The 15,026-nt window shown below is 48.1% G+C and overlaps 1 protein-coding gene across 1 annotated transcript; it reads left to right on the forward strand.

Annotated features, from left to right (window-relative positions):
- Positions 1-4: 4 nt before the first annotated feature.
- Positions 5-12,693, forward strand: EFHD1 (EF-hand domain family, member D1). The gene is made up of 3 exons (XM_012659329.1): positions 5-210; positions 6,987-7,121; positions 12,228-12,693. Exons 1-3 carry the CDS (start codon positions 97-99, stop codon positions 12,360-12,362), a joined length of 384 nt encoding a protein of 127 aa, XP_012514783.1. The 5' UTR covers positions 5-96; the 3' UTR covers positions 12,363-12,693.
- Positions 12,694-15,026: the final 2,333 nt, after the last annotated feature.

Genomic DNA, 15,026 nt, shown 5'->3' on the forward strand with positions numbered 1-15,026 from the left:
TTCGTGTTTGGAGACTAACAAGTGTCCTTTTGTCTTGGCCATGCCTTCCTTTGACCCTGCAGGTATGACGCTGGGCGGGACGGCTTCATCGATCTGATGGAGCTGAAGCTGATGATGGAGAAGCTGGGGGCTCCCCAGACCCACCTGGGCCTGAAGAGCATGATCAAGGAGGTGGATGAGGACTTTGACGGCAAGCTCAGCTTCCGGGAGGTACCTGTGTGCTGCAGCCCTGATCCCCTGGGGGCCCCTGGGAGGACCCTCAAATTGACAGTCCCTTGGAGCACAAATGGGTTTGGCCTCTCTAGAGCACTGTTTGTGTATTTAACCTACACTACAATTCTGCTTTTAAAAATATCTTTAAGGGCTGGGTGCGGTGGCTCACGCCTGTAATCCCAGCACTTCAGGCAGGAGGATTGCTTGAGGCCAGGAGTTTGAGACCAGCCTGGGCAACACTGCAAGACCCTGTCTCTACAAAAAACTTTTTAAAATTTAGCTGGGCGTGGTGGTGCATGCCTGTAGTCCCAGCTACTCTGGAGGCTTAGGCAGGAGGGTCACTTAAGCCCAGGAATATTTATGTATGTGTGTGTGTGTGTGTAAATATATGTATATATGTATGTGTATATATATATATCTTTAAAGAGATAGTGAACTGCAGTGCTAGCCTGGGAGAATACCCAGTAACCAGACTGAAACACAGTGTGGAATAGTATAGCCTCATCTGGGTAAAATGGTAAGAAATCTGGAAGAATATTCACCAAAATTTTCATAGTGGATATTTATAGGTATACAGATTTGTGGTTTTATAATGTTATACTTTTTACACATTGAACCTTCTTATTTAAATTTTTAAGTTTTCAATAATTATGGATACATAATAGTTGTCTACATTTATGGGGTAAATGTGATATTGTGATACAAGCATACATTGTGTAATGATCAAATCACAGTAATCGGGCTGTCATCGCAAACGTTTTTCGTTTCTTTGTGTTAAGAATGTTCCAATTCTACTCTTTTAGTTATTTTGAATATATAATAATAAACTTTTTTATTTTTATAGTAGACATTTAAAAATAGTAAAAATGTGAGCCAGGTGTGGTGGCTCACCCCTGTAATCCTAGCGCCCTGAGAGGCCAAGGCAGGAGGATTGCTTGAGGTCAGGAGTTCAAGACCAACCTTGGCAAGAGCAAGACTCTGTCTCTACTAAAAATAGAAAGAAATTAGCCAGACAACTAAAATAGAAAAAATTAGCCGGGCGTGGTGGTACATGCCTGTAGTCCCAGCTACCTGGGAGGCTGAAGGCAGGAGGATCGCTTGAGGCCAGGAGTTTGAGGTTGCTGTGAGCTAGGCTGACACCATGGCACTCTAACCTAGGCAACAGAGCAAGACTCAAAAATAAAATAAAATAAAAATAGTAAAAATGTGGTCTTACTCTGTGGCCATGGGGCCCCCCAAATGGTCCAAGAATGGACTTCTTGGTCTTTGAACCTTTGAAATTGCAAGCAAAATGTTTTATGTGCAGGCATCTCTCCAGGAAGAGTGTGCACACAGCATCCATAGCCTGATCCCCAAATGGCCGAGAACCTTGATGGTAATGCCATTTCTGTTTTTGGGAAAATGTCTCAAGACCATCAGGTTTCTTCCATGGCAAAGATGCCATACCACAAGGGAGGGAATTTCGTGTATTGGGTATTTTTTTGTGAGTTGTATTGGAAGGCTTCTAGATGTGTCAGTGTGGCACCTGGTCTGGTATTGTAATAACTTTGGTGACAGCATCTGGTTTAAAGGCTCGGAGTGTTAGCTGAGCTCTTTCAGTCTTGTTCTCAGTGGTGTCTCAACCGTGGCCCTTGGGAGCTGGGAGTAGAGGACTGTCCCTGCTTCCTGGTGTTTAACCTGGTCATTGCAGAAACCGTGGGGCGCTGGCATCCTGGTTCCTGAAGGTGAGACCTTTGGTCAAGTACTGGTCTTCTGTCTAGGACAGATGCTCTTCCTGGGGTCTGTAGCTGAATTGGCAGCCATGAGCCCCTTCCTCAGCTGTGACAAACTGGGCTTGCCTCCCTCTGCCCACAAATCAGCACCAGAATCTCCCATCTCTTCTTTTCCTAAATCTGCGGACGTGGAGATAGGAGATGACAGTGTTGGGCATAACCCTCAGGATTCCTCGTGCAGGCCAACGACCTAGACGGCCACAAAGGTCAGGACTTGCCTGAAGTCAGGCCCAGCACAGGGCATTGGCTCTTTCCAACCTGGTACTCTTGGGCTGTAGGTTGTAGAAGCTTTTGCCTTGGTGAAGCTTTGGAGAAAGTGGAGAAAGAGCTTCTGCGGCAAGGTTGTGACCTCTGGGAACAGGAATTGAGAGGGTATTTTGTGGGCCATGCGATCACCAACTGAACTAAGACACAACTCCCTCTGCCCGCTGTACTCAGGGGCCACCCAAAGGCGCTCTTCCCTGAATCCACGGTGCTTGGGTAGCTCTTGGTTAGCTGCTGCTTTGGCCCGTTCCCACAGATGGTGGACGTCAGAGGCTTAGAGACCTCCCAAGGGTTCCTGTGGTGCGCTCTCAATGCCTACAGAGCTTCAGGGACGTTTGTGTTCAATCTGCCGGCCATCCCAAGCCTGCAGCGGTCCCCTCTAGGAGTTGTGCCGGGTGTACAGGACTTGGAAGTGCGAGGATGTGTCGCCTTTCAGACTTCACAGGCCAGCCTCCCATGTTGTTCTGTCACTGCTGGTTTCTGCCTGTGCCGGAAGCCGCTAGTAGGCCCCTGTGTGTTGGCGTAGCGAGGAGAGCACGGGCTGACAGCCAGGCCTCGCTCTGCCACACGGTGCTGGGTCACCTGCGCAAGTTCTTCCACTTCTGAGCCTCAGTTCTGTGTCTTTGAGACAGGGGACTCGCTGTGAGAGCTAAGCCCTTTCTGTGCCTTTTAGAAGCCAGAAAGAAAGCCCTCTCCAGAAACCGAGTTTGCTGGGACCTTGATCAAGGACTTCCAGCCTCCAGAACTGTGAGAAAATACATTTCGGTTGTTTAAGCCACCTGATCTGTGGAATTTATTTGTTAGAGCGGCCAAACATGCTGCCGATACGGTGGGTCCAGGTTGCCTGCCTCCCTGATCCGGGCTGACTGGACCGTGGATAGACCCCCGAGCTAGACCAATCCAATTCTCTCCTGGGATTTTGAAATTGGGGCCAAAGTGTGCACATTGGCTCTGCAGCTGCCTGTGCCGGGAAGAGGAACTCCACGTGAAATGGCCCGTTGTCTGCCCTGTGGACCAGTCTCAAGGGATGGAGGGAGCGTGGCCTCCAGCCCCGAGAGCTTTGCTGCTCCTAGTCCCCCTCCTCCTCCAGGCCACTGCGTCTTGCCCTGGGGTTTCTGAGCCATCCATTTCATATGATGAATACCTCCTTTTTTGCTTAAGCCAACAAGTTTATTTTTATCACTTGCAATCTAAGAGTTCTAGCTGATAGGGGGAAGTGTTTGCATCACCACGCAGAGCCCTGAAGTTAAAAATTGCCTCAATGTATCAGAAGCGCCTTAGCTCTGTGGGGAAGAGCTTTGTAGCTTTGTAGCTTTGTTGGGTCTCCCTCTGTCTCTTTGTTCCCTACCTCTCCTCCCCCTCCCCCTCTTGGGCATCATAGTCACAGCTAGGACATTTTCCAATTCTTCTACAACATACCCGTCTTTGTGAACTATAAATAGGAAGACAAACAAGGCTGGACAGTTGGAGAAATTGTCATTCAGGGGCGCTTGGTGATTGCCGTAAAATTAAACGGGGATGCCCGGCATGCTTCGCGCAAGGCTGAACATGTTCGGGCTGGACTTTTTTTCTTCTTCAACTGGCTGGCGCAGGGGACTCTAAGTAATGACTAGGCTACCATCAGCCATCCACTGAGCTGGCAGAGTGAGCGTGCGCGGCCGGGATCTGCCCCAGACCTGAGGGTCCAGAGGAAACAGCTCTGGGGAGGGGACCCGTGAAGACTGTGTGAACTTCATGTTCCCAGGCCACAAAGCCCTCCTGTGAACAGAAGCACTGTCACCTCCACGCTAGATGTGAGAACACTGAGTCTGAGGATAGAGTCCCCTGGGGTCACTTGCATTGGTGTGGGTTTGGGGTGGTGGCCCCTGCTTTGTGAGCTGCCTCCCCGGGCCCCCGAGAATGGCTGGCATGGAGGAGCTACCTGTTCTGTGTTTGCCTTGTAAAGCAGTGAGGTGGGGCCTCTGCAAGGCCGGCCAGGGTACCGAGGCCGGGCATCTGCCACCACATGGCTCGCATTGGCAGCACTGACGTCTTTGCTGCTTCGTGACCACTACCGCCCCCCATGTCCAGGCCTCCTTTAATGGGCTTGTTTTCTTTCCAGCCAAAATTTTGGCTCAACAATCCGTTGCAAACAGAGTCTTTGCTGGCCTCTAGTGAGAGAGTTTGAAGCCGCAGGTGGATGGACTTGGCTGACCACATTGCCCTCAGTGAAGCCGCAAGTCCTTGGGCCTCTTGCTTCATGCCTTGATTGGTATTTGACAATATCCACAGTGGAGTTAGGACCCCTGAAGCGAGCAAGCGAGCACTATGACGAAGGTTTTTAGCGGGCATTTTGGGTTGTGGTGGTGGTTAAGACCCTCACTCAGGTGGGACACTCTTCCCTCTGGGATCAAGAGTCCTGCCAGCAGCCGGGCACGGGCGCAGTGGCTCACGCCTGTAATCCTAGCACTCTAGGAGGTCGAGGCGGGCGGATTGTTTGAGCTCAGGAGTTCGAGACCAGCCTGAGCAAGAGCGAGACCCCATCTCTACTAAAAAAAAAAAAAATAGAAAGAAATTATCTGGACAACTAAAAATATATAGAAAAAAATTAGCTGGGCATGGTGGCGCATGCCTGTAGTCCCAGCTACTCGGGAGGCTAAGGGAGGAGGATCGCTTGAGCCCAGGAGTGTGAGGTTGCTGTGAGCTAGGCTGACGCCACGGCACTCACTCTAGCCCGGGCAAAAGAGTGAGACTCTGTCTCAAAAAAAAAAAAAAAAAGAGTCCCGCCAGCAACAGACACTCAGATTTGGAAAGGCTGTCGCCGTTGTTTACCTATCGCTCTACTCCGGGTAATGTTCTTTTGTGGAAGGCATTTTTTAGGGAAGGTGGTCATGAGAAAAGACCCAGAAACCTGACTTTTCTTTGTCGGTGCACATAGGTGGCATCTGAAAACCCGGAGAAGCCCTTTTTGAGTGATAACTTGGAATACAGCAGATTATATTCTTTCCAAACAGAAAAATAAATCATGGAGGCTGGATAACAGTTGTTTGACAAGCAAATTCATAAAAATTATTTAAAGAAGAGAACTTTACAAAAATGCCTTCAGGGAGAAGGGCAGGAAGATGGGGACCTGCCATTTAAGTTTGGCCCATTTATTTATTTAGACATTTATCCTGCGGAGGCCTTAGTACAAGTTGCCCTCAAAGATTAATTCATTCAGGTCACATTTTGTATCTGGAGGGAGAGGATACATTATTCAATAAATGTGAAGATTACTCACTAGCCATTTGGAAGAAAATAAGATTAATGATTAACCTCGAATGACAGATCTGAATAAATTTCAGAGATTAAATATTTACATGTTTAAAAGAACAAGAAGCCATAAAATTAGTAGACAAAAACATAGGTGATTGTTTATGCAATCTTGGTGGTGAGAAAGGTTTTTCTGTGCGTAACACTGGTGAGAGAAAAGAAAAAGGTTGATAGAGTCTGTGTAAAATTTTTGAGGCTGGCTGTGGTGGCTCCCACCTGTAATCCCAGCACTTTGAGAGGCTGAGATGGGAGGATTGCTTGAGGCCAGGAGTTCGAGAGACCAGCCTGGGCAACATAGCGAGAACCTATCTCTATCAAAAATAGAAAAACAAAAAAAGCTGGACTTGGTGGCAGGCACCTGTAGTCTCAGCTACTCAGGAGGCTGAGGCAGGAGGATCACTTGAACCCAGGAGTTCGAGCCTGCAGTGAGCTATGATGACACCACTGTACTCCAGCCTTGGCGACAGAGAGAGACTCCATCTCTAGAAAAAAAAAGTTTATATAAAATTTTTGAAAGTCAAAAATTACCGTAAACACAGTTAAAAGGCAAGTGACAGAGCTAAAGTATTTGAAATATATAATACCAGGTTCTATGAAGATCTCTTAGCAAATGGAAAGAAAGGTAAACAATCTAATGCAAAGATAGGACACAAGAAAATTTAAGTGGTTAAAAAACATTGAAAATATTAAATTATTTAGTTTTTAAAAAAAGCATATACAGGTCTATTTGATTTTTTTTTTTTTTTTTTTTTTTTTGAGACAGAGTCTCAGTCTGTCACTCTGGCTAGAGTGCAATGGTATCATCCTCACTCACTCTAACCTCAAACTCTTGGGCTCAAGCGATCCTCTTGCCTCCCTGGTAGCCGGGACTACAGCCATGTGCCATCACACCTGGCTAAATTTTCTATTTTTTGTAGAGACAGGATCTCGCTCTTGCTCAGGCTGGTCTCGAACTCCTAATCTCAAGCAATCCCCCCTGCCCGACTCGGCCTCCCAGAGTGCTAGAATTATAGGCGTGAGCCACCACGGCTGGCCCTATTTGATTTTTCTTTCATGGTTGTAAACTAGGGCATTGCCATTTTTTTGCTTAAACTGTTGTGTGAATGTTTCTGAATGATAGATTCCCAGCAGTGGAATTAATGGTTAGAAGGGCAAAAAGCATTTTATTTTTAATAAATATTTCCAAAATACCTGTCAGGAAGTTTGAATCAGTTTATACTCCTATCACATAAATATGAGGGGGCCCATTTCCCTATATCCTTGTGGAAAATAGGTGTCATTTCATTTTTGACGATCTCGTAAAGAAAAAAACTAATTCATCACACACACATATACACACACAGTCTTTTTAAATGCTGGGCAAAATAACTCTAGCTTGGCCCAGAGGGGATTACCGTGAGTCTCTCGGTGAGGTAGACGCTGGCTCTCTGCTTTCTTTCCCTCTAGTTCCTACTCATTTTCCACAAGGCCGCAGCTGGGGAACTGCAGGAGGACAGTGGCCTGATGGCGCTGGCAAAGCTCTCCGAGATCGATGTTGCCCTGGAGGGTGTGAGAGGTGCCAAGGACTTCTTTGAAGCCAAGGTAGGTGACCATTCCTGCTGTGCAGAGCAGCCACTCCCTCCCTTCCCCTGCCCGCCAGAGCTCCCTTGTTCGGTGCCTGCCTCCTTAGCTTGCTCAGGACACGTGGGCCTGTGCAGCTTAAGTCTGTCCGTCAGGTACTGGGATAACGAGAGTGTGTCTGCGTGCCATCTGCAATGAAACGCAAAACAGAAAAACAACCAAACGGCAAATGCATTCGATCCTGGTTTCAGGTTCAAACAGGTTTGCTGCCACAGTGCTCCAAGATGGACTCTTGGTCCTCACTTTGCTACAAAATTCTTTTCTACCCTAAACCATAGCTGAGTTCCTTCGAAAGCTGCGTCCACCTTTGCACCTGTGCTGTAAGCAGGTGGGTAAGGCGGCCAGAGGAGGGGGACGTGGTGGCATGCCCTGACTGGGTATTTGCTCCCTTGAGAGAGAGTGCTTGGGAGTTGGTGCCTCTGTTCACTCCCACACTCACGCTGTCATTGCTGGACACAGATGTGCCTCCCCACAGTTAGGTGCTGTCATTTGCATCTCTGGAGAGCACACCTGCAGAAATAGAGACCAAGAGAGTCCTCCAGATCCCCTGCCCACCAGAGCTGTGGGGTGCAGTGGGTAAGGGCATGAGTTCTGCAGCCAGGCCCCTGAGTTCAGATCCTGCCTCCTCCACTGACTTATGCGCCTCAGTTTCTTCAGCTGTACAATGGGGATGACAATAGAATTGCCTTGAGGATTAAATGAGTTAACATGTACCAAAGTGTTTAGCAAGTGCCTGGTGAGCACCGGGTATGTGGTATGAGCTGTGGAACTCCCTACCACTCCAGGCAGGAGCCGGCCTCTGGTGGAGTTTTAGCTTATTCTGGGAGCTTGCCCACAGTGTCCTTGGTGACATATCCTGGCATGCTCCAGCTTCTAAGCAAGACCCTATTCTCACATCTCCATGATGCTACTTGGAGATGGGTTCCATCATTTTTCTGCTGCTCTACAAGCCTGAATTCCTAGCGCTGTCAGGGACAAGCCATCTACTCACCTAAGCCGGTGTGGCTTAGGCACCAGCATCTTGTCCCCAATCCTGAAAGTGGTTTGGCCCTTCCTTCCTGACCTAACGTTGACTCTACCCGTCTCCGGCAAAGCTAGGCATCACATTAAGCTCTAAGACACAACTCCTTTCCAACGGTGAAGAGGACAAAACCGTTGCCCTCCCAGGGCACACGCACCGTTCAGTGAGGACAGCAGACTGCACCGATGGAGAGGAGAGAGGAGGGAAGGGTTAATTTTGCTGGGATGGGTCCTCTCCCTTCACTGATCGAGCCAACGTTTGCAGATCTCTTGGGATGCTTTGGGAAAGGTCCTAGGGTTGAGAACTCGAAGTTGGCAGGACAGTTTTCGGTTCACTGCTACAGTGCAATGTGATTGATGAGTGCTCTCGGCGAGGTACGTCCGAGTCTCTGGGGACGTCTTATCAGGACATTCAAGACCTGTTATGATCTGGCTCTGATCCCCGCTCCAGCCTCATCCCCCCCCTTCAAATGCTGCCACTCCTTTTCACAAGGGGACCTCAGCACTTGCTGTTCCCTCTGCCCGAGCGCCCCACCCAAACACCTCTGCCTAGAAAACTCTTCTCCTTCATCCAGACCCGCACAGAAGAGTTGCCTCCTCTGGGCTGCTTTCCTGACTATCCGGGCAGGAAAGTCTGCCTCTTCCGCTGCCTCTATTACACGTGGAAGTGGTATTACAATTGATCTGTTCAAGGCACTCTTGGACACTTTTGGTAAGTGTATAAATTGACCCAGCTTTTTGTAGAGCAATTTGGGACTAGCTGGTAACATTTTATATTCTTTACTTCCGGAATTCTGCCTGTAGGATTTTATCCTTCAGAGGCACTCATGCCTCGTAGCATATAGATGCATGGGCGTAGATTATGAATGCATGTAGGTGTGTGCACAAGGTTTTCACAGAGCATTGTTAGTAATAGAGAAAAATTGGAAATGGCCAAAACTTCCATTATCAGGGAAGTGAGTCCACGTGGCACGTCCACACGTTTGCACGCTCCACGGCTCTCAGAAAATGAGATGCAGCTGCATGTTATGTGTGGACAGACATCCAAAATAAATTAAGCAAAACAATATGTTTGCAACGTAACTTTGTTGAATATTAAATACTACCTGATGCTTATATGCCACAGCGTTAGTAATCGTCATGTCTGAGGGACTTACTTTATATTCCTGTAATGTTTTATAATGAGAGTGCATTACTGAGAAAAGATGAGACGGATAACAATACAAGCTTTGTTCAGCTCGTTATGTTTCTGTCTGCCTCCTTCCCCAGACTCAAAGGAGAGTAGGTGTGTTGTCTTTGTAATTACAGCACCAGGCGCGTAATGACCCTCCATAAACGTTGGCGTGAATGACAGAGGAGAGCATCATCGCTGGAATTTGGGAGAGGGCCATGCAGGAGCTGACGTGTGTGTGACAGATGTTGGAGATGCATGGGGGTTCACCTGTAATCAAGGAAGGGACAGAGTCCCTGTCGTGGAAATGGCGAGAAACAGGGCCCTAAGGCATGGAGGCTGTGGAGCGCTTGGAGGTTGGAGGGGGGTCCCCATTTGGTGAGGACACAGGACCTGTGCAGAGGAGGGCTGGTGATGTGGCTCAGGGGGAGGTCACGATGAGAATATGGATACCAGGGAATTGGCCAGCACTTCTCACCCTTCGGCAGGCCGTGGCACATGCTGTAGATGACTCTGAGGAAGGATGGCCCCTGGACACGTTGGACTTAATCAGACAGGGAGCTCTGGCCTCCTCAAGGCTGAGGGAAGCCCCTCTGTGGACACCTGGCTGAGAAGGTCAGGCTTTCCCCAGCCTGCTGAGTGCCAGAGCCACTCGCAGACTAGCTTCCCAGGCCCCACCCGGATCCACTTGGGATGTCTCCAAGGCAGGGCGCCGGAACCAAGTAGTCAGTGGAGCTGTGCAGGTGGTTCTAATTTGCAGCTGCGGGCACTGGGGAGCCATTGGAGGTGTTCGAGCAGGGCCTTGCCATGATGGAGTGGGCACTGTGAGCATGGACTTGCCTGGGGACAGCTTCCACAGATGTCTGGGGAACAATTTTAGGTCCAATGAGAGCAGTGACAATGGCTAGGGAGCAGATGGGAATGACCTTGAAATGCTCTAGAACTCTCAGTGGTCATGACCACTCGATTGAAAGCGAGGGATAAAATGCCATGAAGAGCTGTGAGGAGAGGAATTAATGGTATTTTTAATCAAGACCAGACCCGGGCCAGGCATGGTGGATCATGCCTTCCAGCACTTTGGGAGGCCAAGGAAGGAGGATGGCTTGAGGCCGGGAGTTGGAGACCAGCTTGGGCAACACAGCGAGACCTCATCCCTACAAAAAATAGAAAAATTAGCCGGGCATGGTGGCACATGCCTGTAGTCCTAGCTTCTTGGGAGACTGAGGCAGGAGGATTGCTTGAGCCAAGAGTCTGAGGTTGCAGTGAGCTATGATGATGCCACTGCACTCTGGCCCAGGCAACAGTGAGACCCTGTCTCAAAAATAAATAAATAAAAATTAATTAATTAATTAAATGAGCTTATTTTTGTGGCTTAAAAAGCCAAATGAGAAAACAAAACCATAGAAGTATTAGAAGAAAATGCAGGAAAGTGAGTTTAAAACCTTGAAGCGTATAGAAGAACTTCTTAAACATGACATAAAATGCAAAAGCCAGAAAGGAAATGCCTGATAAATTTGATTACATCAAAATTTAAGTATTTGTGTGGCTGAAGATACTTTATTGTTATTATTATTTTATTTTATTTTTTTAGCTTACACAACAGAAATTTATTGTCTCACAGTTCTGAAGGCTAAACGTCCAAGATCAAGGCATTGGCAGGGTTGGGGCCTTCTGAGGGTTGAGTCTGTTCCATCCATCCTCAGCATTCAACAGATGGTGAATCTGTTCCATGCCTTTCTCCTAGACTCTGGTGGTTTGCTGCAAGCTTTGACATTATTTGGCTTGTAGATACATCACCTTGATCTCTGCCTTCATGTTCACCTGGTATTCTTCTGTATGCATGTCTGTCTATTATTATTTTTAACAGTCCTAAACTAGGGACAGACCAAAATACTTTAAAGTTAAAAGACAAGCAAAAGACTGAGAGAAAGTAACTTAAAAATATATAACAAAGGACTAATACCTAAATTACATGAAGAACTGAAAATTTAAATATTAACCCAAATAAGCTGAATAGAAAAATGGGCAAAGGATACAAATGGGCAATTCACCAAAGAGGAAATAAAAGATGCCGTTTTTTTTGTTTGTTTGTTTGTTTTGCCTATCAGATTGGCCAAAAGGAGAAACGTTAATGATAAGCATTGGCAAGACTGTGGGGAAATGAGTCTGTCCAGTCTGTGGTGGTGGAGGTGTAAACTGGAACAGCTATTCTGGAGAGCAATTTAATAGTCTTTATTAAAATAATCTACACACTCAGTGTGTTGTCCAGAAATTTTACCAAATTGATAAGACACACAAAAAGAATCAGTTCTAGAATAGAGAATTTTTAGATGGGTTTATCTGATATTGAAGACAAATTGTTAGATTGAAAAAGCTCAAACAGCACCAAATCCCGTTCACAATACCAACAAAAACTTGCACTGTTCAGAGGTAAATGCAGGATGACTGATGAGTGGGCAGCGTAAGCGCCGCGCTGCGTGGCCACCGAGGCGGTCGGGGAGGCCGCACACTGCGGAGGTCCGCCTACCTGTGCCGGGCGGGCTGATGCCATCTCAGTCGCAATCCCGGCAGGGGATCCATTTTGGTTTGTCTTTTTCCCTAGAACTAAACAATATCAGTGTGAATGAAAGGATGTAAAAGTGGGTAATAAACAGGGATATTAAACAGTACCCTGGGAAGGAAGTCAGAAGCTCGTGTAACACACATTGGAACGTGAACTTCTGGAGACCAAAGGGAAGGAGGAGTGGCTGGGGCGCCTGCCCTGGGTGCCTTTGTCACAAGGTTTGTTTGCCGGGCTGCTGGCTCAGGTGGCAGCATCTCCGCGTTTCTCTTTCCCTCCCTGACTCCGTGGGTCTGTTTTTGCTGTTTCTCTGCAGGCCCAGGCCCTGTCATCTGCCAGTAAGTTTGAAGCCGAGTTAAAAGCTGAGCAAGACGAGCGGAAGCGGGAGGAGGAGGAGAGGAAGCTCCGCCAGGCGGCCTTCAAGGAACTCAAGGCTACTTTCAGTACATAGTCCGCCGACCTTGCCCTCCATCCACAGCCGTGCCTCACAGATGCCCGGGAAGAGATGTCCGGGCATATTCACCACCCATGCTGGCCGCCTCCCTGAGCCAGCATCCACACTCACCCCCCAGTGCCAGCTCCGTGCCAGCCCTCATTGCTCCCAGTGTCCCAGCCCCTCCAAGAGGGTCTGGGGTGGGCCAGGTGCCCACCCGCCTCCCTCGCCTGCCTCCGCTCCTTTGCCCTTCTCTGTAGCCAGAACCCGCTTCCTCTTGTCACTTTACCATTCCACATCAAGAGCAGTCTGCTGTGTTAGTTTGTACAGATTGGTCTGTCTTTTGTGTTGCCCACTTTCTTGGGGGATTCTCTGCAGCCTCCTCCTCGTTTCCTGTCCAGCTCCCCTATTCTCATCCTTGGTCAGACCTGCCAGTTTCTTTTGCATCTTCTGACCTTGGGTGATGATGGGTTTTGAGGGAGGCCAGCCTGGCCCATTGCCTGTCTCCCCTCCAACAGGGGGATTGCACTCAGCCGAGGTGACACAGCATAGAGACAAGACAGAGGTTCTGCCCCTTTCTGGCACCTATCTCCTGGCCCCTTAGTGTCCCCCAGGCCTGCGTGCTCCACCCCATTCCACTCGTGTCTTTCCATTCCAGCCTTTTTTCCACTCTTAAATACTGTGCTACTTCCCTGTAAGAATGAAAGCATAATTAGAATACTAATGCTTAGAAGGATTCCTGTTCACTCCGACTCTATGCAAATTGTATTACAGCTGACCCCTGACATTCCCAAGTGACAAATCCAGGGCCTTTCAAACTCCCAAAAGTCATGACCATCCTCCTCATCAACCAGTTTCCACCATCTGCTCCAAGGCATTGAGGTGAAAAGTGTTCCTTCTTGGTTCAGATTTTCATATCTTGAGAGCTCTTGGGATTGCTCACAGATCCCAGGGTTGGTTGTAATTTTTAAAAAATATTTCCTACTGTCATATTTATTACTTATCTTTTGTACCTGCTGTCTTTACAACAAAGAAAACATCTGCTTTCTACCTTACAGCTGTTTCTTTTTAAATAAACTGTGCAAATGAACTTGGCCATCCCAGTGCCTCTAGTTTCTTTTTCTTTTTTTGTTTGTTTGTTTCTTTTTTTTTTTTTTTTTTTGAGACAGAGTCTGTTGCCCAGGCTAGAGTGCCGTGGCGTCGGCCTAGCTCACGGCAACCTCAAACTCCTGGGCTCAAGCGATCCTCCTGCCTCAGCCTCCCGAGTAGCTGGGACTACAGGCACGCGCCACCATGCCCGGCTAATTTTTTCTATATATTTTTAGCTGTCCGATTAATTTCTTTCTATTTTTGGTAGAGACGGGGTCTCGCTCTTGCTCAGGCTGGTTTCGAACTCCTGACCTTAAACAATCCCGCCTCGGCCTCCCAGAGTGCTAGGGTTACAGGTGTGAGCTGCCACGCCCAGCCCACACAGAGGAATATTATTCAGTGATGAGAAGATGTATTCAGGGATAGAAAGAAATGAACTATCAAGTCAGGAAAAGACAGGGAGGAAACTTAAATGCATATTGCTAAGTGAAAGAAGCTGGTCTGGAAAGGCTACGTGCTCTTTGATGCCAACATCCTGGAAAAGGTAAAACTATGAAGACAGTAAAAGGACTCGTGGTTGTCAGGGGAGGGAGAGAGGGATGGATGAATGGAGCACAGGAGATTTTTAGGACAATGAAACGTGTTCTCTGTGATACGGTAATGTGGATACGTGTCATTACACATTAGTCAAAATCCAGAGGGTGTGCAGCACAAAGAATGGACTTTAGTTAATGATGTATCAGTGTGGGCTTGTCAGTTGTAACAAATGCACCACGTTAACACAAGATCATAACAGGGGAAACTGGGGTGGCTGGTGGTGGAGAGGAAAGTCTACTATTACTTTAAAAAGAGAGAAGAAAAGAATGGAGACAACAGTGTAATTACCTGAAGCATCCATTTTCCTCTCTGGACAAGCAGGCCCTGTGAGAGCTAAAACTCTTGATTGCAAGTGATGGGAGATGCAACACGAAAGGACTTATGACAAGAAGGACACATTGGGCCGTGTAACTACAAGACCACAGATAGGAAGTCTTGGCTCCCTCTTGCTCACCTAGTCCTGCAGAGGCCGCTCCCTCCTGTTTCTCGTCTCTGATTCCCACCCTCTGTCTGCAGGGTCACTGCCACAGCTCCTACTTTCATTGCTTCTGGCCTGGGTCTCTGCAGTGGTCTCCTAACGGGTTTCTCTGCCTTCGTTTTGCCCTGATTGCTCACCTGGCAGCGAGAATAATCTTTGTAAAATGCAAACCTCTTCCTAGCATCTCCCCCTTGATTTTCGATTCCTTACTTTTAGGACCTGGGCCCTGCTCACAGCTCCTGCCCTGTCTCTCGGCCCCTCCCCGCTTCCCTCTCTCCTTCCAAACTGTCCAGTCCGGGCATACGCAATGCCTGATGGTTCCTGGGAAGGGCCACAACTCCAGGCTTTTGCACGTGCTCGCCTTGGCCTGAAATGCCCTCTCGCCTTCCGCTGGCCAACTACTACTCACTGTTGATGACTCACCTCAGAGATTATCTTCAGGAAGCTTCCTGATGCTCCCAGGCTAGCTGAGGTGTGTCTTCTCAGGGTTCCCATTTCACCCGGAGTTCTCCAGTGTA

Source organism: Propithecus coquereli, unplaced genomic scaffold (assembly GCF_000956105.1).
Source record: "Propithecus coquereli isolate 6110/MARCELLA unplaced genomic scaffold, Pcoq_1.0 Scaffold605, whole genome shotgun sequence".
NCBI classification, from domain to species: Eukaryota; Metazoa; Chordata; class Mammalia; order Primates; family Indriidae; genus Propithecus; species Propithecus coquereli.

Coding starts and splice junctions, on each gene's coding strand:
- EFHD1 (XM_012659329.1), top strand. CDS start 97: ATGGAGCTGAAGCTGATGATGGAGAAGCTGGGGGCTCCCCAGACCCAC. Junction 211..6,986: donor GCAAGCTCAGCTTCCGGGAG/GTACCTGTGTGC, acceptor CTTTCCCTCTAG/TTCCTACTCATTTTCCACAA. Junction 7,122..12,227: donor AGGACTTCTTTGAAGCCAAG/GTAGGTGACCAT, acceptor GTTTCTCTGCAG/GCCCAGGCCCTGTCATCTGC.